This window comes from Paroedura picta, chromosome 2 (assembly GCF_049243985.1).
Source record: "Paroedura picta isolate Pp20150507F chromosome 2, Ppicta_v3.0, whole genome shotgun sequence".
NCBI lineage: Eukaryota > Metazoa > Chordata > Lepidosauria > Squamata > Gekkonidae > Paroedura > Paroedura picta.
The window spans coordinates 95,915,976-95,939,892 of NC_135370.1; the positions used below are offsets into that span (position 1 = coordinate 95,915,976).

General features: G+C 42.0%; 2 protein-coding genes across 10 annotated transcripts in view; one reads left to right on the plus strand and one right to left on the minus strand.

Annotated features, from left to right (window-relative positions):
* Positions 1-8,323, plus strand: AKIP1 (A-kinase interacting protein 1). Of its 5 annotated transcripts, none has more exons than XM_077321753.1 (6): positions 1-352; positions 2,012-2,158; positions 3,543-3,626; positions 5,463-5,576; positions 6,554-6,637; positions 7,910-8,323. In XM_077321753.1, the coding sequence occupies exons 2-6, from the start codon at positions 2,021-2,023 to the stop codon at positions 8,036-8,038; spliced, it is 549 nt and encodes a 182-aa protein (XP_077177868.1). In that variant the 5' UTR covers positions 1-352; positions 2,012-2,020; the 3' UTR covers positions 8,039-8,323. The 5 variants fall into 5 exon arrangements, with proteins under 5 accessions (XP_077177868.1, XP_077177865.1, XP_077177867.1 ...); XM_077321750.1 differs by having other exon boundaries at positions 2-396; XM_077321752.1 differs by having other exon boundaries at positions 2-352; positions 1,973-2,158.
* Positions 7,939-23,917, minus strand: part of C2H11orf16 (chromosome 2 C11orf16 homolog) — a 20,363-nt gene continuing 4,384 nt past the window's right edge. For 3 of the 5 annotated variants that reach the window (XM_077321744.1, XM_077321746.1, XM_077321743.1), the window contains 5 exons: positions 17,733-17,913; positions 17,256-17,412; positions 12,928-13,150; positions 11,436-12,101; positions 7,939-10,099 (listed from right to left, as the gene is read on the minus strand). In XM_077321744.1, the coding sequence (XP_077177859.1) occupies positions 9,906-10,099; positions 11,436-12,101; positions 12,928-13,150; positions 17,256-17,412; positions 17,733-17,896 (1,404 nt within the window). In that variant the 5' untranslated portion in view covers positions 17,897-17,913 and the 3' untranslated portion in view covers positions 7,939-9,905. Of the gene's footprint in view, positions 10,100-11,435; positions 12,102-12,927; positions 13,151-17,255; positions 17,413-17,732; positions 17,914-22,352; positions 22,477-23,917 lie in introns of those variants that run through there. The other 2 variants (XM_077321745.1, XM_077321747.1) reach the window with 2 other exon arrangements.

The window sequence follows — 23,917 nt, forward strand, 5'->3', positions numbered from 1 at the left end:
ACGTTCGGAGGCAAGCGGCTGCCGCTGCCGCCGGGCTGTGTGACGTCACCGACCTCGCCTTCTGCAATTGGTGCCTTAAGGGAAGCGGGTGTTTGTCCGGACGCTGATCTGATGGGGCCTTGGGCGGCGGCTTTTCCTTCGGCGGGTCTCTCCTCCAGCGGCAGCGAGTGGCTAGCGAGGCGTCCCCCGGGTGTCGGTAGGGGCAGCGCGGTGCCTTCCCCTTGGAGCCAGGCTGTGTCTCCTCGCTTGCGACGACGAGGCTGTCAGCCGGTTTTCCGCCAGCCCCATTCGAGGGCGCGCGGTGGGCGGACTTCCTTAGCTGTACAAACACCGTGTCCTCGTAGCACAGGCGGTGAGACTTGAAAATTTTTGCTCTTCGGTTTCGCTGGGCATAAGGTGAGTCCGGGGAAGCGGTCACGGCACCAGCCCGGACGTGTAGCTCTTTCAGTTTTAGCACGGTTCTGTTTTTATTTCTGCCCTGTGAGCCGTTCAAATTGGCAGACACTTCACCAATTCTGGATATTAGGTTTAGGCGTACCATTTGCTTAAAAAAAATCTTCCTACCCTGCTTGTTCTTAAGATGACTAACTAGCACAAGCAAGAACCAGATTCTTTCAAATACTTTCCTCTTCCAAAATATTATACCAGCTGAGTTCAACAAGAAAAAAAAAATCTCTGGCTACCCCCAAAATACACCAAAGGTCTTTTGAAAAAGGGAGGTTGTACAATTTCTCTTGAAGAAAGCCATGTTTGAGCTTACATCCCCATGCAGGCTGGGCCAGCCAGACAGAAGGACCAATTTCTGATAGAAGCTGAGCAGATCTGGTGGTAGAAGCAGATAGTGGAGTAAGATGGTGCATAGGTTTGCATGGGGAGGGAAGATCCTGATATTTGAGCCACAAAGGCTTGATAAAGTGTGCTCATGAAGTGGACTTAGATGATTGCATTTTCATGTGCGGTTATTCATTTCCCATGCAATCATGTTTGTGATTTGAACTTCTGCAAAGAAGCTCAGCGTAGTATAAATGGAGTCTCTTATTATACCCACACATGGCAGTGCTGTAAGGCAAGTTGGCTGAGATACCAAGGTTAGGACTTTCATCTTGGAGGGAACTCCAAGTCTATAATAATAGACTCACACCAGCTGGTTCCTTGTGTTCCTTCTTTCCTATAATGCAGGGATAGTCAAACTGTGGCCCTCCAGATGTCCATGGACTACAATTCCCATGAGCCCCTGCCAGCAAACATCATGCTGTTCAGCGAACTTGAATACAAAGTTATATGGCACTGCCGTGCATTTTATTTATTTATATTTATATTTTTATACCGCCCTTCCCTACGGCTCTGGGCGGTTTACATAAAACATTTTTCAACATTCACATAGAACACTATCAAAATCAATATCAAAATCAATATAACAATATAACAATATGTTATAACAGCATGTTATAACAGAGAAGGAAAAGATACATGTGGCATAAGATTTTTTAAATTAAAGACAAGGGAAGTCCATTTTCCTTGTAACACCTTGTTGTAGCCTTAGTGGGGACTTGAACCCCAAACATGTATCTTGCAAACTAAATGCCAGATGGGAAAAAAAACACCTGTGAATGCAACAATAAGTAGAATTGCCTACCACCACCCCCCAAAAAAAAACCTGCCAGGAAAAGGCAGCTATTGGGAAACTAAATAGTAATATGAAGAGTTGGTTCTTATATGCCACTTTTCTCTCCCCGAAGGAGTCTCAAAGCGGCTTCCAGTCACCTTCCCTTCCTCTCCCCACCACAGACAGCTGGCTGCATGTGGGGAGTGGGGAATCAAACCTGGCTCGCCAGATTAGAAGCCACCACTCTTAACCACTACACCAAGCTGGCTCTCTAAGGAGTCTTTAGTGAAAGATATGATTTAATTCTGCCCCCACCTTATTACTCTCTGTGTGTGTGTAGATGTATATTTTTGGTTCTCCAAATAGATCAGTTAGGATTTTCAGAGTCAATCTGGGTGTGTCTAGAAACAAGGAATGGAGTCCCGTGCAATAAGCGTGAATCATCACCTCATGCAACGCACAGCAACACTGGCTCGGGAGGTACTGGAACGGGCAAAAAAACGGAAAGTGATCTGGCCGGGGCCTGGGGGACTCCGAAGGAGGACTCTTCAGGTAAGTATTTCTACAGAGAATTTCTAGTTTCATGACTAGAATGGTAATTCTTATGTTATAGAAGGCAGCCATATGAGGGAGAGAATTTTGTGCCTCCCACTGAGCAGTGAGAGGTGCTGATTCAAGGTAGTTTCTTGGTGAGCTTTGTGGGCATTTTTTCTATGGATAGAAATAAATGGCTACATATCATACCAAGGGCTGCTGAGAAATTGCCTGCATAATGCTGCATGAACAGCCAGATCTCCATAGGTTCCAGGCTCAGAGGAAACCAGGTGTTGTCAGGCACAGTCCTGCTTTTCCCTGGAACATAGTAAGAGCATAGTAGGAGGTAAGCATATTGACTTCAACCACAGTGAGCTTACAGATTCCAGCTATCCACCGTGCTAGAGATGCCATAGGCCAGTGGTCCCCAACCTTTATTAGGCTGGGGACCGGCAGGGCATCGGGCCGTGCCCGCAGGGACCGCGCCCACGCATTGGGCCACGCCCACGGGCCGCGCCCGTGGATCGAGCCGCGCCTGCGAGCCGCGCCCGCGGATCTGGCCGCACCCGCGGGCCGCGCAGGCGCGGCCCGGCCCTGATTCCCTCTCCCCGCCCTCCCCGCAGTAAGAAGCTTCCCGGGCCGCAAGTTTGCGGCCTGGGAAGTTTATTACTGCGGGGGGGGCGGGGGGGGGAGGGCGGCCCGGCGCCATGGCCTTTGCGGCCCGGCGCAGCCCGCAGGTTGGGGACCACTGCCATAGGCTGTCTGTGTGTGGTAAGGCAGTTTCTGTTTCTGCTTAGTGGGTTGGATTCACCAGAAGAGTCTGCAGAGGAGACCTTTCCTCAACTTCCCAAAGCAACCTGAAAATCCTCTTTGAAGATGGGCAGAACTTCACAAGAAAAGTAAACCATGGGGTGGGGGAGTTGCAGAGATGAGAGAGAGCCAGTGGAAATAGACCTCATTTTCCAACTTCTGTCTGCAGGAAAGAGGGGGGGAAAGGTTATTTTAATTTTTGATATCATTGCTGCAGCTCCCTTTCCTGTCCTCACATTTGCTTGTGAGGCTCTCCTGGCCATTGGAGGAGGTCTTTGGGTTATGTGGCAAGTTACATGAGGGAGGAAGGCTCTATAAGAATTATTCAAGAGGCCTTTTAAAGACTATTAATAAAGGGTCATAATTGAATTTTGTTTGTTCTTTGGTGGCCTGATACTTTTGAGGAAAACATTCAGGCTTATTTTTTAATTAAACAACAATCTATAAATTATTGCTATAAAAAGATCTGAAGATCTCCCAGCCTCATTCCTGCAACTCCAAGCTGTGTGGTCTATGTAATGAACCAATGGGTTGTCTTTTGCAGTAAACTGTTTTTTATAGTGACTGAGAACATTTTGTTTCATGTGAACAGGAAGGTGATAATGAAGATGTATGCCTCAATGCTGCTTTTGCTTCAGTTGCTGAACACATGGGCCATATATCAGAAGAATGTAAGGTAAACTAAATAGAAATGAGAACAATGACTTTGGGAAATGACTGCAAGAGTTTTGTAATTGTATTATCGGAAGGTGAACGCATATTTTGTGATGGTCAAAGTTGATCTTCTACCAATGGAATGGCCTTCTGTTTTTTGGGGGGGATTCTTCCAAAACATTACACACCTGTCTTCCATACTGTTTATATGGTCTTCCCTGGTAGCAGAATTTTAAGGGGTTCTGTAGGCTAAACTGGAGAAATGGGAAAATCCCATTCTGCAGGCTTTGCTTTTGTCTATACTGTTTTGAATTCAGTAATCTGTGTTTAAATACAATCAGAACCTCTGTGCCAACATAACCAGAAATCTGCATTAAGACAAGCTGACATGTTTATAAATTGTCAGCGGCTTCTGTATGTGTATTCTGCATAATTTTGTTTTCTATTTGCCATGGAGAAGGGTCTGAATGTGCTGTTCTGGGTACCAAAGGCTTGTTCTCCACCTTTTTATACTTTAAAAACTTTGCCAGGTTTTTCCAAGGCAATATTGAGGCACAAACTTTCTCTGTTTGCATACTGTTTTCAGGTCTTGTGGTAATGACTTCTGTGCTCTATTCCAGTTTCTTTACTTGCTCCATTATTTCAAGTAGTTCTATCAGCAAAGTTTAATACAGATCCAATATGAGCATCATTCTTTATTTTTGATCCAAAGATCAAACAACATAATAATAAACATCTTCATTATGCTGTGTACTAATCCATAACCAGCTTTCTTCTTATATGTGTGGTCTAGTTATTTCCAGGAAGGCCTGAAGGATCATTGTCCATGGGGTCGCGATGGGTCAGACATGACTTCACACCTAACAACAAGTCATTTCCATTTCACTGTCTATCAAAGTGTTTTGTGCACACAAAAGCTACAACTTGAATAAAACTTTGTTGGTCTTAAAGGTACACAAAGTGATGGTTCTGCAATATCTGCGGTTTTTACAGGTCATCAATGACACGAAGTTTTGAGTGTAGTTCCCCTTCAATGGACAAAGGCATGCCAAGCTCTATTAGTTTGGAGAGATGTATCCCAAATTCATTGTTTTATTATTTCTTTTGCCCCTGAGAGCTCAAGGTGGCAGTTTGTTGAGGGAGAAAAACCATGCAGTTGTAGTTTATTCTCAGCAGTGACCACCCAACCTCAGTGGTATGTATCTAAAAGGATTAAGGGGGCTAATCCAGACAGCTTAAAGTTTAGCTTTGTTCCAGATAGCAGCTTCATGATAACGCCCTGACTCTATTCTTTGTTTGGTGCCCAGTGAAGGGCACCAAATATACTCCTTAAAAATCTGGACTATGACTTCAAAGTGGTGGATATCTTTATACAAGCAATTTTATTTATATAGAAGTTTGGATAGTATTTTGGCAAAGTTTGGAAAACTTTGATGACTTACAGAATGTCTGAATCCTCCTTAGAAAAGAAATTCTCAGGGTGGCTAATGCCATTCCTCCAATATGATCCTAGATATGGGTCAAGTTGCCCTTTACCAGGCACAGAATCCTGATCCCTGCTTTCTGTACTGTGGAATATTGTGCTAGCTAAGAGAAACTACTGAATATATTCTTATGAGCATATTGAGTTTTGCTCCTTGGAGCCAACAAATGGTATCAGATATTTGTCTGTATTTTAAAAGCACAAAAGGACGTTGCTCATTCCTTAACAGGACAAGACTCACTTTTCATGTGAAAAATGTTTAAATGGTAGTGGACAGTGCTAGGATTTGTTTGCAGTGCTACATTCCAGCAAGCATTTCCCCCCTTTTGAACATGACCGCACTTCAGTTCATATTAATCTTCAACTCTTTTCCAGAAATACTATTGCTGTGTGTCACCATTTAAGTTAGAAGATAATGAAGTTGCACATGTTTTCAGATACCATGGCAAACAAGCATCTGAAAGCTTGCTAAAAGCATTTGAGAATGAAGTAAGTGTATTGAGTGTGGTTAGTTTATTTTTTGGTTTGCACCAGGTTGCTTTAGCCAAGGGCCAGCCAGCTCAAAGGATTCCTTTGTATTCCTATTTTAAGCTGTCTTTCTACTTTCTCCCAGTTTCCCCAATAACATACCCTTTTGTAAATTACTGAAAGGTTTTTTGGTACTCTTTTGCCTTCTAGGTTAGTTAGGTCAATCTATGCCCGTCCCCCCAATTGTATGTTCCATATTTCTAAAATTAGAAAAGATTTAGGCACCATCTTCATGTATGAAAAGTGACTGGAGAACATTTGTGAATGGTCCAAGTTTTTAATTCATTGTTTTTTGTATTGAAGCATTTACCCCACTTTTTCCCCACATTTGGGGACTGAGAGTTACTTGCAAATAAATACAAGAATGTAGTTTGAACAAAAAACATACACACTGCAATAATCCCACACCCTGGACCAGAGCTGGTTTTATGAGTCTGTCTTACTCAGGGCCACAGGCAATAAGCCAGGAGCCCTTTGGCTCTTGCCCCTCAGGTTGTACCGAAGACTTGTGCCTCTTGCTGTGCCCAGGCTAAATACCTGTAACAGGAGGAACAGGAGCTCTGCTCTGATCTCATTCAGATTCTATCTCTTCATTCTTGGTGTCCATTGTTGCTCTAAAGCAGCCTTTCTCAACTTTTTGCTGTTGAAAAAACCTTGAAACATTCTTCAGGCATCAAGAAACCTCAGAAGTGGCATGATCATGCAGAATATGTGATTAGTAATCCACACTGACATGATGTTTGATCATCCTTTTTGACATATGTCTTACCTTGTTTAATTCAGCAGTCTTAATGTATAGTTTCTGCAGAAACCTTGGGGCTGTAACCTTCTGAGTGTTGTTTTTGGGGCTTGTGGCATTGGGTGTGTGGTATATAGATGATCTGTTATGCATTGGCTTTAGTCACCTCCACTCAGTAAATACTAGTTGCTCTCTTCAGGAAAATAGAATATGCCCGATTGTGGAAGAACCTGGGTGTTCTAATACAGATGCATTAATTCCAGCGAAGTCCTTGGGACAAAAGGTAAATATACATCATTCTACTTTACATCATTGGAAGGATTCTATGGATTTTTCCCTGTGTATCATTGCACTAAACTGTGACCAATTGTCACTTGTGCAATCCTTAATGCAAAGACTGAATACAGGTAAACTGAAATATGCAAAGAACTAAAATATGTGGTGAAATGGAAATCTGAATCAAAGGTGTGACAGGTAGACTGTTTTTATACCTTTTTATTTTATACCTATTATTATGGCTCCCACAACTCGTGAATTATCATTTGGCAATGACTATCCAGTGTCTCGTTAAGTGCACACTAGTGTTCTGGATTGCAATGGGACTTTAGAGCGCTTATGTCTATTTGTGATAGTGACTATTGCACGAGTCACTGTAAATTGTGATTTACTTCCTACCTGACTGTTTTAAGGCTAAAAAACCATTAAAGGAAACAGTTGGTGTCTTTGTATCCTTTTCCTCTTCTCAACAAAACATGAATTACCTAGGTCCCATTTCCTATAAAGAGAGGACATACTCTCACTCCCCCCACACACACACTCAAATGTTGGAACCTCAAGGAACTGTATATTTTATGTATTTAGATATTTCTACTTTGCTTTTCTCTTAAATGGGATTATAACAATGTTCTCTCGTGCTGCCTTTGATGTTCAAAGCAATAATCTTGTAAAATAGGTTAGGATGAATGATTGGCCAAAGGTCATCCAGAGAGTTTTACATTGCAGAACTGAGATTTGAATCTGGGTTACTGAATACCTAGTCCCACACTAATCACCACACTGGTATATTTTGAATACCCTTTAAAGCCCTTTTATAAAAGCTGTTTACAATAAAATAAAATAACAATAAAATGTATACTGTGAAACACATGTTGCCTGGGAATGTGGAACCTTTTTTTTGCCAACCCTCTCCCCTCAAAAAAAAGGTGACTGAAATAGCAGCAATTTGGAATTGCTAGATAATTGGGGTAAAAAGTCAATCTAAAATTAAAGATTTGCATTAGACATGTCTAGAGAAGAGAGCTTTTATTGTGAAAATAGCAGAAAGAGAGGGTAACATTAAGAATTACTGTTGGTATCTTCTTTCTGTCCATGCAGAGAGAAATTCCTATACACATGCTATTTAGCATCTATTTTTGCAAATGACTACATTTTTTCCATGCGATTCTTAACAGTCACACTTTCCTATTGTCAGAATATATTTACAATTTTTTACTCCTATGTCTTTGTACTCATACAAGTCTGCCTTATGGTTTTGACTTACATGTTTTATGTACAGGATATCTACATTGAAGTTTCCCCTGGCACCTACACTGTCACAGCATCCTCAGGTGAAGACCAAATCAAACAAACGCATGTGGTAGAAATTCTGTCAGGACAAAGTGTAAATTTATCCTTTAATTTATGATCCATGTTTTTTTCTCTTCATTTCTAAACAATGTACCAATGGAAACTTTAGTGCCTGAAAGCGGCGTTTGTCTAGCTATATGCTATGAGCACTTTACTGTTCTCTCTTCCATATTTGGATCAGATCTTCAGGCTTTTTATTCTGCCTATATATTATGCTGTTAAAGGTTCACTGTAAATATGTATAACCTGAAACTTTGTATATGTCTGCCTTAAATGGAACCATGTGTTACCATTTTATTTTTATGCTATGCAATAAACTTAAGCAGTATTTTTTAAACAAAAACCTGTCGTTTAAGTGGTTGTTCAATTGGTTTTCTAAAGATTCTCTTGTTCCTTTCAGTGGTCTTCTTCACTAAAAGAGGCTAATAATTATTTTGTCACCATGTGTCCTCCTGCACACATAATGGCACCGATAGAAATGACCAAAGCCATTATCAGTCTGTTTCAAAGCAGAAGCCATTTTGTACCAATGAAAACATCACCACATACTGAACAAACTCTGGATCACTGTGTCAGGCTAGATTTTTTAAAAGGGAGATGGGATTGGAAGAAGAAAAAAGATGTCTCAGGCCATGACATTAAGGCTTCTTGTCTGTATCTTGTGCAGGATGCATTGCCGGCTTGATTAGATTAGCTGGTACTGAGTAGAACTGGTATCAGTTTGCACTTTAGCCTCTTGGGTTGAAGAAGGTAAAAAAAAGGGTAACTTTCATTTGAAAATTTTACAGAAGTAGATCTCTAGAATACACTGGTCTCAAGGCTTAGAACAAATTTTGAAAAGATGCAAGCCTCTGCATGGTAGGAGCAGAACATAGGTTTTGGTGGTATGGAGGACATTTATTTTATTTGTACCACCCTCATCTTCCTACAGTAGTTTACAACATTCTCAACTCCTTTTTATCCTGACAACCCTGGGAGGTAGGTTAGGCTAAGGATGTGTGGCTGGGGCAAGGCTCCTAGCAAGTATGGATTCAAACTTGATTTCTTACATCCTAGTTTCTAGTACCTAGTACAACACTCTTAACTATACCACACTTTCATTTCCTTTCTTTGCTCTTCTGATGTGACAAGGCCAATGGCTAGAAAATCTTCGGATCTCTTTCCTAGAATGTGAATAACCTGTGGTAAAAAATTTCCTCTGTGGGTTAGTACATTGATCTCCATAAGATTTATGTAGTTTTACAACAAAAATAAGAATAAATTAATACTGTTAACGATAATTGGAAATTAAATTCAAGTGGGTAGCTACTTTGGTCCGAAGTAGCAGAACGAAGTTTTATTCAAGGTATAAACTTTCATGTTCATAGCACACTGCATCAGACACAATAATGGAAATTATAAGACTATACAAGCAAAGAGTGGGTCAGCATTAGGAGTGGACATGAACCAGAAAATTTTGATTCACTTCAGGGTGTTCTCAAACAAAACTCCTGAACCCAAACAACCAGAAAGCCCTGAAAAGAGCCAACTGGGTTTGGACAGGTCCATTTTGCTTCTACTATTCAATTATTCCAAATAAATGAAATAAAATAAAGAGGTTGTATGGCTCTTCCGAAGGCAGATGTAAGGGTTGAACATAGGTAATGAGATAAGAAACCAATATCCCTGTTGAGTCCTGGGATTCCATTGTTTTGAATGTTGTAATAACTTGCAATTCCCATTTCCAGTTTCTTGGTGAAGTTCCTTTGTAATAAAACAGCTAATATGAGGTCACTTACTGAATGTTCTGAAACGTTGAAGTGTTCTACAGATTAGCCTGCAGTAACTAAATTATTCAGTATATTCAAGAGAAATACACAATATGATATACATGTTGCCTGAGTTAACAGCAAGCTGACAAGCATATGTGGGTGCTAAGTAATAGTTTACCCTCCACCTGAAAATGGTTTTATAGCTTCATGGTTCAGGACTTCTTTTACAGTAAAAAGTCTTCGGGGAGACTGTTCAATAGCTTCAAACATGGCACTATGGTTCATTAATGTAGTTGGAGACCTATCCACATAGACTGTACTGATTTCAGCTCTCTTCTTTCCACAACTGCTACTCCAAATGTTGGCTCCTATAGACAACAGTATAAAACTTAGTATCGATTTTAAGTGGTTCTATAAATTGTAGATCATCTGCATTAATGCTGATATTTCAAATGATATTCTCAAAATTGCATAAACAAATTTTGTTGCTGTGAGTCTGCCGTAATCGCCTACCTTAACATGTTTAAAGAAGGATAATGGAACATTGACCTTGGTCTGGGGAGGGTAGCATACATCAACTATCGATAGTGGTAGAACCATGCATGTTGACTTGGCTTAAGCTACTATTAGTAAAACTGCTTGCCCAGAAACTTGCTTGGCAGAGATATTGAGGTTTTGTTATTTATAGTGACGGTGACCCATCCTGCAATAATTAGGTTTGCGTAGGTTCTAGATACCTGAATTAGGCTCTTGGTAAATGGCATAGTATATATCTGCTTAATGTTTCAAAGATCGGATGATGATCTAGGTGTAGTCTGCATGGGCTTTTTACCCACTCCTAGATTGACTAAATCCCTGCAGTCTACACTGAATTTGATTTCCATTTTGATTTTGGGCACTTTAAATTTTCCCTCTGCAACATGCATAATTGATTCGTGGTGACCCTACCTTTCCCCCATGATATCCTGGAGTGGATATAAGCCTTGATATTTCAAAAACCACCATGAGTAAATGTGTAGATGTCTCCTTTTTGCAAATTAACTCACTGCTCATGCCTCAAAACAGTCTTCCCTGATTGGCCAGGGCGTCAGTTCAAAGACTTCCTGGTTCCCAGTTACAAGGCTTCCCTTCAAGTGACTATGCTCCAGAAGCTCTAACTTGCCTCTTGGTAAGTGCAAAATCAGCCCTAGTCTCAGTAGCATAAACTCTTATCTGATGAAGCTCATTTGTTTAAGTAGGATGCCAATCTATCCTATCCTTTCAAAAATTGTGTTTATATTGAGCAGAGCCATCTCTTATCTACATTGGGATTACCCTCTATGGTATAGCGATCCTCAACCTGTGGGTCGGGGACCACACGTGGTCCGTCGGCTAATTGGAGGTGGGCCGCAAAGGATGCCTTCTCCCCCCTCCCCCAACCCTCTATCTCATCAACAAGCCAGCAGGCGCACACGTGCAGGTGCAGAGCTCCGCGCCTGCGCCCGCTGACATACCACTGCTTTATGGTACAGAGCTCCTTCTCCAATGGTAGTGAATTTGTGACAGTGAATACCCAATTGTCAGCTATGAAGCAAAGGCCTCTAGAGACTATGATACAGTTGGCCGAAAAAGCAATCCACTAATGTGACAGGAGGGACAGTACTAGGCAGTTGTTTGGCACATTCTTAATCCCTAATAGAAGTCAAGCATGAGCAATGATATTACCTTGTTTATCATAAAAGGAACTGGGATGACTTCTCTTCCAATATTTCCAATCTGGTCTCCTGTTTTCTTTCAGTCTGGGTTTATCAAAAAGGGTAGAGTCTGTGTTTACTGCATGATCTACCATTGTGGTCTTGGTCAGATGCTGCTCTTCACTGCTTGGAGAATCTGAGGAGCATGAAGAAGAGCTGGATGTGGCAACAGCTGGCTGATCTTTTGAAGGACCTTCCAGTGCCAATTGTTTGGAGAACAGCTTCATGCTTAAATGATCTTTTATACCTCCCAGAGAAAATGGAGCTGAAGAAGGCTGGCCTAACCAGCCGCTGGGTTTAAGGCAGCAGCAGATACATTGTCCGTGTGCAAGCAGAGAACACTTGTGATGTAAGCAATTATGTGAAGGGTAGGTACAGGGACAATATGGCCACTGCTGTTTCAGAAGACCCTGCAAAGTACATGCGTGTGTGGAAGCTGGTAATGGTCTACATGAACAGGTGTGACAGCTAGCCTGATGAAGCTGGACTTCAGAGCTCTTCCTGCTGGTGAGAGGCATATGGATCATCTCCACAATCCTTTCCCACTGTGTTGGCAGAATCCACAAGGCCACACCAAGTGGGACCCTCACTTTCTTGCCATTCCAGAAGCTGACTGTGATTTCTTCATTTTCTTTAGCTGTTGAGGAGAAAATATAAGGTACATTTAGAAAGTATGCCATTTTTCAATCAAAGTTAGTGTTCTTGATGATTAACCTTTGACTGCTAAACAGGCTATGCTTATCAAGCCAAAGAGCCCGACCTCACTATCCCAGTTATGGTGATTCAGGTCTTATTAATAGTGCTATTCATTAGAGAGAAGAGAGTAAGAGCTGTTTTTTGTACCCCACTTCTTATTACTCAAAGGACTCTCAAAGCAGGCTATAATTATCTACCTTTCATCACCCCAAAACAGATACCTTGTGAGGTAGTTGAAGCTGAGCACTGTGACTGGCCCAAGGACACCCATCTTAGGGATGGGCATGAACTGGTTCACAAGCCAGAATCAGCATGAACTTGGACAGTTCAGAATCCCTGAACTGATTTTGTCTGGTTTGGATGTTCAGGCATTTAAACCTAACAACTGAGCAGCATGAGTCCGCATCTGACCTGTTATCTTTAAATGATTGCCAGCCATTTCACCTTATCAGATGGCAGGTGTACCTGCCCCATTGTTAAGCTGAAATGGCCATTTCACCAGTCAGTTTCACTTCCCCCCCACTTGGAAGCAGGGGGAAGCAAAACTGTCCAGTGTAAAGGCTGCTAGCCATTTAAACTTTACAGCTAGGTGGGTCTACCTGTCAGTTGTTAAGTTTAAATGACTGCAAGCCATCCTGTTAGTTCTGCTTTCTCCCCTACCTCGAAGAATCTGCTTCACTGTTAAGCTGAAATATCTGTGAGCCATTTCATGGGTCTATTTTGCCCTCCATTCCCCCCCCCCCAAAGCTGTCCTGACATGGCTTTACCTCTCAGGGGATCCCTGTGCTCGATTCCTAGAATGACTGTGCCGGGGCCATATCTCTTCTGCTCTAGTTCCCAAGGTGCCATCACTTTGTCGCCTGGCAATATAGAATGTCTCATTCCATTCACATACTCAAGAATGTCACAGCTGGCTGTTGGTTGCACACAAGTTGTGTCTTCTGTTGCAGAGGGCTGGCTGAACTCTACAAGGAATGTTTTTTTCTCACCCTGTGATCAGAAAGAAAGAAGAACACCCCTTGGTTAGTGGTGGGAAAATCACCCACCTGTTTTACAATGGCTTTAGGCAGCCAAAGGGAGAAAATATAAGATTCCAACTATATTAGGATGAGGTTCTTGGAACAGCATGAAAACTGCAGTTAAACTGCACTGAGTTTAGATTAGGGAGAGGAGATTATAAAATATATTTCTGCCAAAAGACTTTAGAAAAGCAAAGGACCAAACAGATGTACCTCTCTCTAATAAGGGGTGCAGACTTGTCTCTAACATGATTTTCTTCTCTCCCTTGGTTCAGGCCAGCTTTAAAAACATATATCTCCTTACATGATTTATGTTTATCTATTTATATGCCTATTCAGTCCTTTTTTTAAAAAAGCTGTAGAAAGTGCATTGCTTTGTGCAGGAGGACGGATGGCTCTGGATTAGGACCTAATTCCTCATCCAGGTGATTCCAGAAGGGGAATAACAAACACAGAAACAGTTTTAGTGATTCCAGTGCTGCTGGGTCATACCCATGCAAAAGCAGATCTCTACATGTGCATTCCTACACCTGTTATGAACCCTGTACACAGATACCTGGCCTGACACAAGACCAGGGGCTGTTAGCCTGTCACCAATATCAGATACCCAGTGATTGGAGCTATTCTCAAGGACGTGGCATTGTGCCTAGCTGCTGCATGTACCTGCATGTGAACTGGGAGCATTCTATGAAACTTCAGGTGTAGAACTCAGACTAAATTATGCAGACTTAACACATGTACACACTGGTATCTCCAAGGAGGTATGGCTACATCACTAGAATTCTAAAGGTAGGGATTATTTTTAAATACACTGCCAAATACATGGCACCAACCAGTCAGCAAAAAGGCTAGAATAATCTGAGTGACGTTGCTTCCTTAACACAACAGTTATTCTGTTTCTGCAGGGGTGTGTGCATCTTTGTGTTTGTATGTGTGCCAAGTACAGCCTGCCCTGCCTATAAATAGTCACAGTGTTAATTTCACACATTGTGCTTTGTATAGAGATGGTAATGTAAACATATTATGGATTCACTCCAGAGTCACTCCCCTGACAGCCTGAATATCAGGCATTTCATCTTGTTCATTTTTTTAGGGGGGTATAATCAGACAACACTGGTTGGTTTATTGTTCAACAGAACATATAGTGCTAACATCCTAAATAACTGAAAGCTCCGTTTCTTGTGTACAGAAGATTAAAATAGCCAAGTATCAACACTGAAGCACATTTTCAATCCTTCTGGTGTTCACAAATTCACTCACAATAACTGATGGGATATTGTCCCCAGATAGCACAAAAATAGTACAAATCCCCAGTAACTCCTGGCATTAGGGTAAAAAATAAAAAAGGCAGAGAGTGTCAGAATGAGCTGTCTCAGTATTGTATAAAATAAATGCAAAAGAGGCAAATGTAGTCAAAATAAATTAAGAAGATTAAAATTTGGGCAACCACCATGGCTGACAGTCTAATGGCATAATGTCTTATGCAATTCCAAGCAGAGTTACAGCTTTCTAAGGCCATTAGGACAATAGGTTTAGAAAGGTACAAGTCTGCATTGGTGGTTGTGACTTCTCAGATGATCTATAATCATGGGATGGAGCATGGGCTCCATGACATTCACCAAATGTCTTTAGAAAGAGGGAGGAGTCAGATGGGGTTTTGCCCCACAGAGGTTTTTGGTTGGCTGCAAAGATATTTTACAGCTGTACAACACAAGAATCTTCAAATGGTGACTGAAAGTTAGCTGTGTATATGCAGGAAAATATTTTAAAAACAATATGTTCATTCTAAAAGCCATCCTTTGAAGCACAGCATCTGTCTAAAATGTTGAACAGTTATGGTAAAAGTTTTTCATGACCTTCCTCTCTGGCCTTTTGTGCTTGGCTCTGCCCATTGTGGCAGCCATTTTATGGTTGTACATACTGCCATGGGTCAGAATTTCATGGTGCCTACAGGCTCAAAAAGCTTGGAGACCCCTGGGCTACAGAATCTGAAGTTTAGGGTTCCCCTTTATCTATCCGGCAATAACATCTCTGAGTAGCAAGTTGCTCTTTACCAAAATGCATATAATTCTGATACAGGATTGATACAATAGGCATATAAACCTGGATTAAATGCTGCAAAACATCATACCGAAGCAGCCAGATTAGCCTAGTTTGGGCGGATATAATTATATTAATTTGTTTGTTTTCAGAGTTTTATGCCACTATTCCCTGCGGACTCAGGGCAGCTCACAATATGTCAGTACAATAAAGTAAAATATTCAAACATTAAAATGCAATTTCCATTAAAAGAATCAAGAAGCTCGCCTTCTTCTCTCTGGTGGGGGGAAGGGGGAGTAAAGTGCTATGATGTTATTAACTCAGTTCTTTGTGGATGTTGTTGTGTATGTAGGAAAGCCACTTTGTTGATGGTATTTTGCGAGCCTCAACCACAGGCCTGATGAAACAGCTCTGCTGCCCAATTGTTTTAAGCCCCTCAGGGCCCTGATCCCACTGGGCCAGGGCAGAAAAAGCCCTGGTTCTGGTTAAGGCCAGCTTGACTTCTTTGGGGCCAGGGATCTTGAGCAGATTTATGGGTTCAATCGCAGATTTCTCTAAGGGGCATAAGGGAGAAGGTGGTCCTGCAGGTGCAAAGGTCCTGGGCCATTTAGGATCTTAAATACTAGCACCTTGAGCCTCATCAGGCTTGAGAGCTAAAGGGGATCAGTACTTGGATGGGAGACCACAAGGAAGACAGGGGTTGCTATGCAGGGGAAGGCAATGGCAAAACAGATTTGCTCAATTCAAGCCTGGAACTCTGGAAGTGATGACCATAAGTCAGTTATCACTCAATAGCATGTTCTTCTTTATCATACCAAGTCCTGACCTGGATAGCCCAGGCAATCTGATCCCGTCAGATCTTGGAATCTAAGCAGGGCCAGTTCAGCCATGTAGCATGTGCTATGGGCCCAGTGCTTCCAGGGGCCTTGCATGGTGCCTTCCCCCATGAATCAGGCCTGTAGCCTCTCTGCTTCCCCCTTTTCCCTCTTTAAGGACACTCAGAATGTCCGCCCTCTCCCACCACTTCGCCACAGCGGTCTGCGGCAAGCAGAAGCTTGCGGACCGCTGATATAATCCTTGGATCGCCACTCTATACTATGTTTGCCTTTTGATAAATAATAACTAGAAGATCAGCAGTCATTGTAAGTCACACATACTCCAACACAGGCTCTGATAGCTTTCTTAGGATCTGTGATAGAAGCATTCTGCTCTCAGTGTTGGTAAGCATACTAAGGGTGCAATTCAGAGTGGCAGAATTTATTTGGCATTCTTTCCTTCATGGTCATGTTTTACACCACAGGACCATTTATAGTTTATCATGCAGATCCTACCAAAAGTTGCAAAAGGAAAAAAACTGTAACCAAAATAAATGAAACAAAATGATGTAATGCAGTTGTTCCTAATATATGTGAGATGAAGAATGTTCACAGACAGACTGTAGTTCTCAAAGTGAGAAAGGGAAATAAAGAGAGTCTTATTACACTGGAGTAATACATATGAACTAAGCAAATGGTTCATCTGGTCTGGTGTTTTTTCCCAAACTTTCAGACAAAGATAATCCCATCCTTACTACTTACTACTATCATGGACAGAATCTGGGGCTTTCTATATGTAAAGCATAAGCCCTGAAACAGAGCTTTCAGCAAACCTGACATCCTGTTAATTTGCATATACTGCCTCCCATCCCTAATAAACGGGCATATCTTTTCTCCACCAACAACTGGAGTGAAACCATGCAAGACAAATCACAGTGAATGTGTTAGTTTTGCTCAGTGTCCTGATGATATCCAATGTATCCTCAACAAATGAACATTATGTGATATTGTTGCAGGTGCTGCACAACGGACACTTATGTCTACTGTTATCTCTGTCCCTGTATGAGTTTAATAATCATCTGGATCTGTATAAACTTGTGTACCCTTAGTGAATCAAGTCGAACAAAGCTATCTGGAATTGACCAATATCTTTTCAATGAAATTTAAAGTGAAATGCACAAACTGAATAATGTCTGTACCCACATGCTAGGAGATACTTACCTCTACTTTCTTTATTATTGTGCCAAGGTAATAATACCCATCAGTGTTCATTCTTGCAAGAACTGGATTGCCAAGCATGTCCAATGATTCCTCCAGGTTCCTTATTGCCTTACATGTTGTATCAGGAAAACAAGGGCAATAGTCAAGACACAAACACCTTCGAATAAAACCAAAGATGAAAAGTGTAGAAAGGAAGAATTCTCTATTCATGACAACAAAAGATATCAGGCTTCAAAAACTAGATAATTGGCCCAGGTAGAATATATTATATTAGAAGAGTCATACTTATTTCTATGTAATCAATATCCCCATTCCACTTGAAAATCTTGAGAAGGGTAGCCTCAATCATAGGAGTACTGAACAGTAAAATATCATCCAGTTGAGGAGTTGGCATTTCTTTAATTGACCAAACACTGTATGTTTATCCCTACTATTCTTGAAACCCCTGTCCCCACAAAAATTTATATTTTTTACTACCTTGCTGGCAAGAATGGTCTAAGAGAACAGGCAGGATGTGCTAACAAGGGACCACCGCAGACCAAACTAGGATTCATGATAAAGCTTCTATTTGTATGTTTAGCTTCAATCGGCATCACCCAGCAATGACTGTAGCATGGGAAAGAAGACCACACGTTATCCATTCCTTAGAAGTGCTCACCTACAAAAAGGCACAAAGCATAGTAAGCATTTTGAAGAGTGAAAACAGGTTAGCAGAACTCAACAGCATGTTATAATCAATGTATTCCATAACTTGTTGGCTTTCTCTTCAGTATCACCTGCAGATGCACTGTAACTGCTTAGAATCCTTTGTCTTTGTCAGATCTACAGTAAAAAGCAGGGACTGAATAAAACTAGGCATCTTGCACCCTAAATGCTGGATACCAGTCAAATAATCATTAATTAAGCTATCCCTAATATCTTGATGAGCCAAGTGGGTAGCTGTGTTAGTCTGAAGTTGATCTGAAACCTGGATGAGCCAGGCGATCTTGCACCTGGTGCCCCTTGGGTGGAAGATAAAACCCGTGTCTTTGAAGATAAGGGCTGCTAGCAAGTATGAGAGAGAAAGGAAGTTCCTTTGGCTGTGGCTAATCACTCTTCTCCCACAAGATTCTGGGCAACTAGACACCAGCAGGTAACAAAGATGGAGTCATGCAGGCCATACAGGTGCTTCATTTCCCTCAGGTCCCCCTGATAAAGGTAAGGCTGCCCTTCTCAGAGTGGGACACATCTAGCAAGTCCTCAAGTCTTAACTGTGTGCTTTATTAATGGTCTCCACTTTTCCAGGTCAGCCACTTTGGCCTAAAGGGTACAAACTCATTGCCTGAGAAGTAGTAGTTCCTTGCACCAAGCACACACCCATGACTTCTGTCCCACTGGCAGATATTTGTACATGTTACACTTAGTGCAATACACTGGATAGCCCCCACCCCCCTGCTGACATTCTACTTCTACTTTTTTTCTTATTTTCCCTTTAATTTCCCTTTAATGAATTTCCTATTTATGCAGCTCCTATTTATGCAGGAAAATATGCCTACCCTTTTAGGGATGTGGGGAGACTGTTGCCCTGGCTTCCTCACTCTGCTGCTGAACTCACACATCTGCTAAATTCACTCCGTAATTCAGTTGTTCCAGATGCTTTGTCATTGGGTAGGGCTCAGCCCTTCTGTCAGAGGTCAAGGTGGCCCAGGTATGAATGGAGGTCATCAGCCCACTTGGATGTGTCCAGGGGCTCTTAATGGAAACTATTGGCCCTGTCTGTGGGGTAATTTGTGCTGAGAATGTGTAACTGGCCCAATGAGTTTCCAGAGAAGAATGGGGAACTGTGGTCCTAGTCTGAAACTAATAATTACATCACACCAGAGGTATATACTTCTCAATTTCCCAGGGAGTGGGCTGCTCAGCTGAACCTGGTCCAGCCCCAGTAATATAGATATCTATCTATATTAAATTATTTAAATATGAAATTATTTGTATTTTTAAAAACACCATCAACAATCATGTGCTTTGAAAAAAAAATTTCATTTGTAATAGTCTGAACCTCAGTCAAAGAAAGAGCACTCTCTAAGAAAAGAGAAAGATGTCATGAAACCTTTCACTGAGACAAACTGAGTGAATATTATTAAGTCTGCGGGTTCAATGATCACAGACTCCAAGTCTTCAAAACAGCTCTTTTTATTTAGCAGCTCCAGGAACAGACTACAACTACTGAACAGAGAAAAACAGGCAAACTCATGCACTTTTATATATTTCAGGCAGCCAGCTGCTGCCTTTGATTGGCTCTAAGCAGAGCAATCCGATTGCCCTGGCAGCGTGATCAGGTTCCTTGATTGGTTAGTTCTTTGGCTAGCAGAGAACCCTCATTTGCATCTGTGTCCAAATGGCCACAGACATAACAAATATTTCATTTGGTTATGAAAGAAAATACTTCCTGCCCGTCTCTCTTCCTCATAACATAGGCTGAATGTGTGTGGCTGACTGAAGATGACTCAAGGCAGACATCATACATCTAGATAGGAAAACATTCCTTGGTAACACTCAACCTCCCCCCCCAAAAAGGATAAAATGGCAATGGGACCACTTCCCTCCCTAAGGCAGGGCTACCCAAGACACAGTAATAATGCAATTATTAATATTCCAGCTGAGAATGGAAATCATGACGATCTTGATCCAATAGTTTCAGAGGGTAACTGGGATAGCTTGGAGCAGAACAACAACACTGGAGTCTAGTAGCACCTGTCAAGATTTTGGGGGCATAAGATTTTGAGAGTTGATGTTCCCTTTGTCAGATACCAGATAAGGGAGCTGTGACATCAAAATCTGACACCCCCAAAATCTTGTTGGTCTCTAAGGTGCTACTAGACTTGAATCTAGCTGTACATCAGATTTTGTGCTGCAGGCTACAAGAAATACAGTCTTCAGTCCAACCCCTGAGGCCTCCTGACTGGTAGGTTAATTTTCCCTTCCATGCTTTCTCTCTTTTCTACACAGACAATATTATCCATGGAAGTGCCCCCCCTCTCTGATATTTACAAAAACAAAACCATCCCTATGTCTCCAAGGAATTTGTTCAGTTGCCACAAAGATACGCTAGTCTGACTGAACTTGAGAACCTGACAATCTAAACAGTTTCATGATGCTACCTGGAAGCTTGGGGAGGACATGAATATTGACTTCTGAGGAAGACCTGCTTAGGTCGAAATGCATTTGGTCTTTGGATGTTAGGACATAACTAACTTATATATATACTAGTAATCAAGCCCGCTGCAGGGGAATGCAGCGGGCGCTAGGTCCTTACTGTAGTCGTCGGCGCGCTGGTCGGTGGTGGCGGGCTGGTCGGCGGCGACGAGCTTCTTTTGTTGGCGGCGGGCTGACGCGGCGAGAGGCGCTTTGTGCCTCTCGCCGCGTCAGCCCACTAGGCATGGAACCCCCGGCAGCCACGCTTCGCGCGACTGCCGGGGGCTCTCTCGAGTTTTACAGTTCTTTATTTCAGTGTTTTGTTTCGGGGGGGGGGCACTGTACCTGTAGTTAGAGTAGTCCATTCTCCCAGTTTGGTAGCTGTTGTACTTGTTATAATAGGTTGCCAACTTCGGGTACTGTTGGTTTGCTGGCCCTCTTATACAGTTATGGAGCTAGTTTATTGTTTTTCTTTGAAAAAAGTATTCAAAAACATTTAACCTACTGGTTCCTCAATTAATGTAAATTTACCAGTAACTGCTGCATTTCCTACCCTCGGCTTATATGTCAATATGTTTGCCCAGATTTTGTGGTAAAATTAGATGCCTCGGCTTATATGCGGGTCAGCTTATATGTGATTATATTCGGTATATAAAGTTGCAGCTTTCTCAACCTTTTTAGGTTCTCAACCATTAGCAAGCAGACAGACCTAGGTGAGTCTTGCAAGCGTTGTGGTACAGTGGTTCCTTCCAGGCTTGGCCCCCTGAGTTCCCTCAAAGGCCAAATCAGCCATGGAAAGGCCATGTCTCACCCTCTGCCTTTTACTGATGGAAACAAAGCCTGCTGTGGTTGTCTAGCAACAGCAACTGAGAGCATTATTTATTCAACCTACAGACACTCCTGTTATCATTTTGAGTTCTTTTTAATTATGAGCCGTACAGGGAAGGATGGAATACAAAATTGTTGTCAATTCTCCATTCTCCAAAATGTATTTTGGTATGTGTTTTTAGATTTACTGAAAAATTTGTCTTGTCGGTCCATGGGTCCAGTCTCAGAATCTAGGCATTAACTTGGCTATTAGAATACAGAAAAATGTGAGCCCGTAAGACTTGTAGGGGGGAATCCCTTTCTCACTCCTAGCTTAGCAGCACCCTTATTGCAGCTGGAGCTGATGTAGCTCCTGACCACTCCCCATCACTCACAGGCCCAGTACAGTTTCCAGCTAACAGTGGCAAGCCCACTGCAACTTATTCCCCCCCCAACACATCTGCATCTCCCCACATACCATTGCTGACACCTGGCCTTGCTGCTGGGCTGGCCAGGCCTTTGGTTCTCCCCCTCCCACTACTACTGTCCCATTACTACTGTCACCAGGGGCACCACAGCTGCCATCCCCCACCATCATTGACAACAATGTCCTGGCTCTGCCATTGGGAATGCTGAAACTTCTCCCTCCCCATCACCACTGCCGTACCCAGAGTTCTCATGGGTCCTGGCAACTCCCCCACTATTGCAAACACTGGGAAAGGTCCCAATACAGCATCTAGGTTTTTCTGCAGCCACCACAGGGCTGGCTACAGTTTCCCTCGATGCTACATTGATCACTGGTGCCATTAGACTCTGGGACACGTTTTACCATTGCTGCCACCAGGCCTGTCATGGTTCCCACACTCCACCACAACCACCACTGGCTTATTGCAGCTGCTAGGACTGTGAATACGCTGGAGATAGGTGCATTCCCTGTGATTTTACTTTTGAGGGAAATTAAAACACACACCTGTGTAATTTTTTTAAGATTTCATATTTTTCTGCAAACAAGTTTACAAAAACAAACAAACAGCTATTTAGCATCAGTGATCCACAGATTTAGGTATCCACACACTGGGGCTATGTGTTACTATTAGATATTTAGATTCTGCAAACCTGAGGTGTTTTTCAGTTTTATAAAAAGATCTGTTTGTGGGTCCAGTTTCCAGATTTAAGTATCCTCAGATTTGGCTGAGTTTCTTTTTAGAATACAAATACTGTTCGCCTTTGTTCTGAAATGCTGTAAAGAGAAGATTCTCTTACCCACCATTTTTGATCATGTAGTCATTTGCAAATATTAAAATTAGCTAGTTTCTTGCAGCATTAATCACTCACTCTCACTTCAGCAGTGTTCACATTTTGCTGTCATGCCTGTGGTGATTTTTATTATTACTAATTTGTGTTTGTGGGGGGGGGGTGCAGTGGTTAAAGGTGCAGGGAATTTTACCACACCTCTCTGGCTGGTGTGACAGCTGAGCCTACATGGTTTACATCCCACTGTTGATGTTCCATGGGCTGATCTTTCCCAAGGACATTCCCATGCTTCTTACTGTACATTGCGCCACTTAACTGCAGATATAGACAGCTGCTGTATAGGATGTTTCCCTCAAGTACTTCATGTTACAGAAAGGATCTCATCTTGATCATTGATTGCCTGGGTAGGCATGGAAAGAGACACTCATTTCAAATATTGTGCATGCAGCTATTTATTATGAAAAAATGTTTTCATGTATATGATGTTATGATTCAGAATGATCTGCTGTGAAGTCTTCATTTGAGAAAGAGATCATCACACACATAACTGAAATGTGAAGGAATAAACTACTTTATGGCTTGCTGTCAAGGCAAGGTTTGCAATGTGCCAGCAAATTCCATTTCAAAGAAAATTTAACAGGCACATTGACAAAACATGTTTGTATCACTTCAAAGATGTATGTGATTTGACTTGATTATCTGAATCAAAATATAAAAAGAAATGGCAGTTTGAGGGAGCATCATTTTTTATTTCATTTATTTTCTGAAAATTATAGGTTGTTTCAAATGACACAATTTGATTGCTCTAAGAGATTCCCCCGCACCAGACTCAGAGAAAAGGTGTGTGGAGCTCCTGTAATAACTGCATAACTATCCCTGTATAAAATCCTCTAAAAAACCTTCAGACATGCAGTGCTGTTCTGCTCACTCAAGCATCATTTAACTCTTATTCCCTACATTTATCTGAAGGTTTTTTCTATGTAGGACTGCCAATCAGTAGCTTTTTTCTCCTTCTACCTTTCAACTGATGAATCATGACATAAATTAAAATAAATGTATATATTATCAACATTTATTCATAGGCACCTGTGTTAACAGTCCTGAATTGGCCTTCAGGCCCTGTTCCACCCTGCCCTTATCTCCTTCTCAGTTCAGCTGCTATCACCACCTGACTTTTGTAGAGATTGCTCACTGAAAGGGTCAGGACTTCCAGTTTTCCATCCACATTCTGAGGCCTTGTCTTTGGGTCTTCTACTACTCAGCAGGGGTAGCTTGCTGCCTTGTGTGCCATTAGGGGAGTAGTCACTTGCCAAATGACTACCTTCTCCTTCCTCCTGGCACTCCTCTTAAAAAAGCATGCCCAAGATGGTTGAAGTCTATGTGGCATAGAGAACCAGCATCAAGATGAAAAGGTATAAAGAATTTAT

Excerpts from the sequence above, each read along its gene's own strand:
- AKIP1 (XM_077321753.1), top strand. The coding sequence starts at position 2,021 with ATGGAGTCCCGTGCAATAAGCGTGAATCATCACCTCATGCAACGCACA. Across the intron at positions 2,159-3,542 it reads TCCGAAGGAGGACTCTTCAG|GAAGGTGATAATGAAGATGT; the intron begins GTAAGTATTTCT and ends TCATGTGAACAG. Across the intron at positions 5,577-6,553 it reads TAAAAGCATTTGAGAATGAA|GAAAATAGAATATGCCCGAT; the intron begins GTAAGTGTATTG and ends TGCTCTCTTCAG.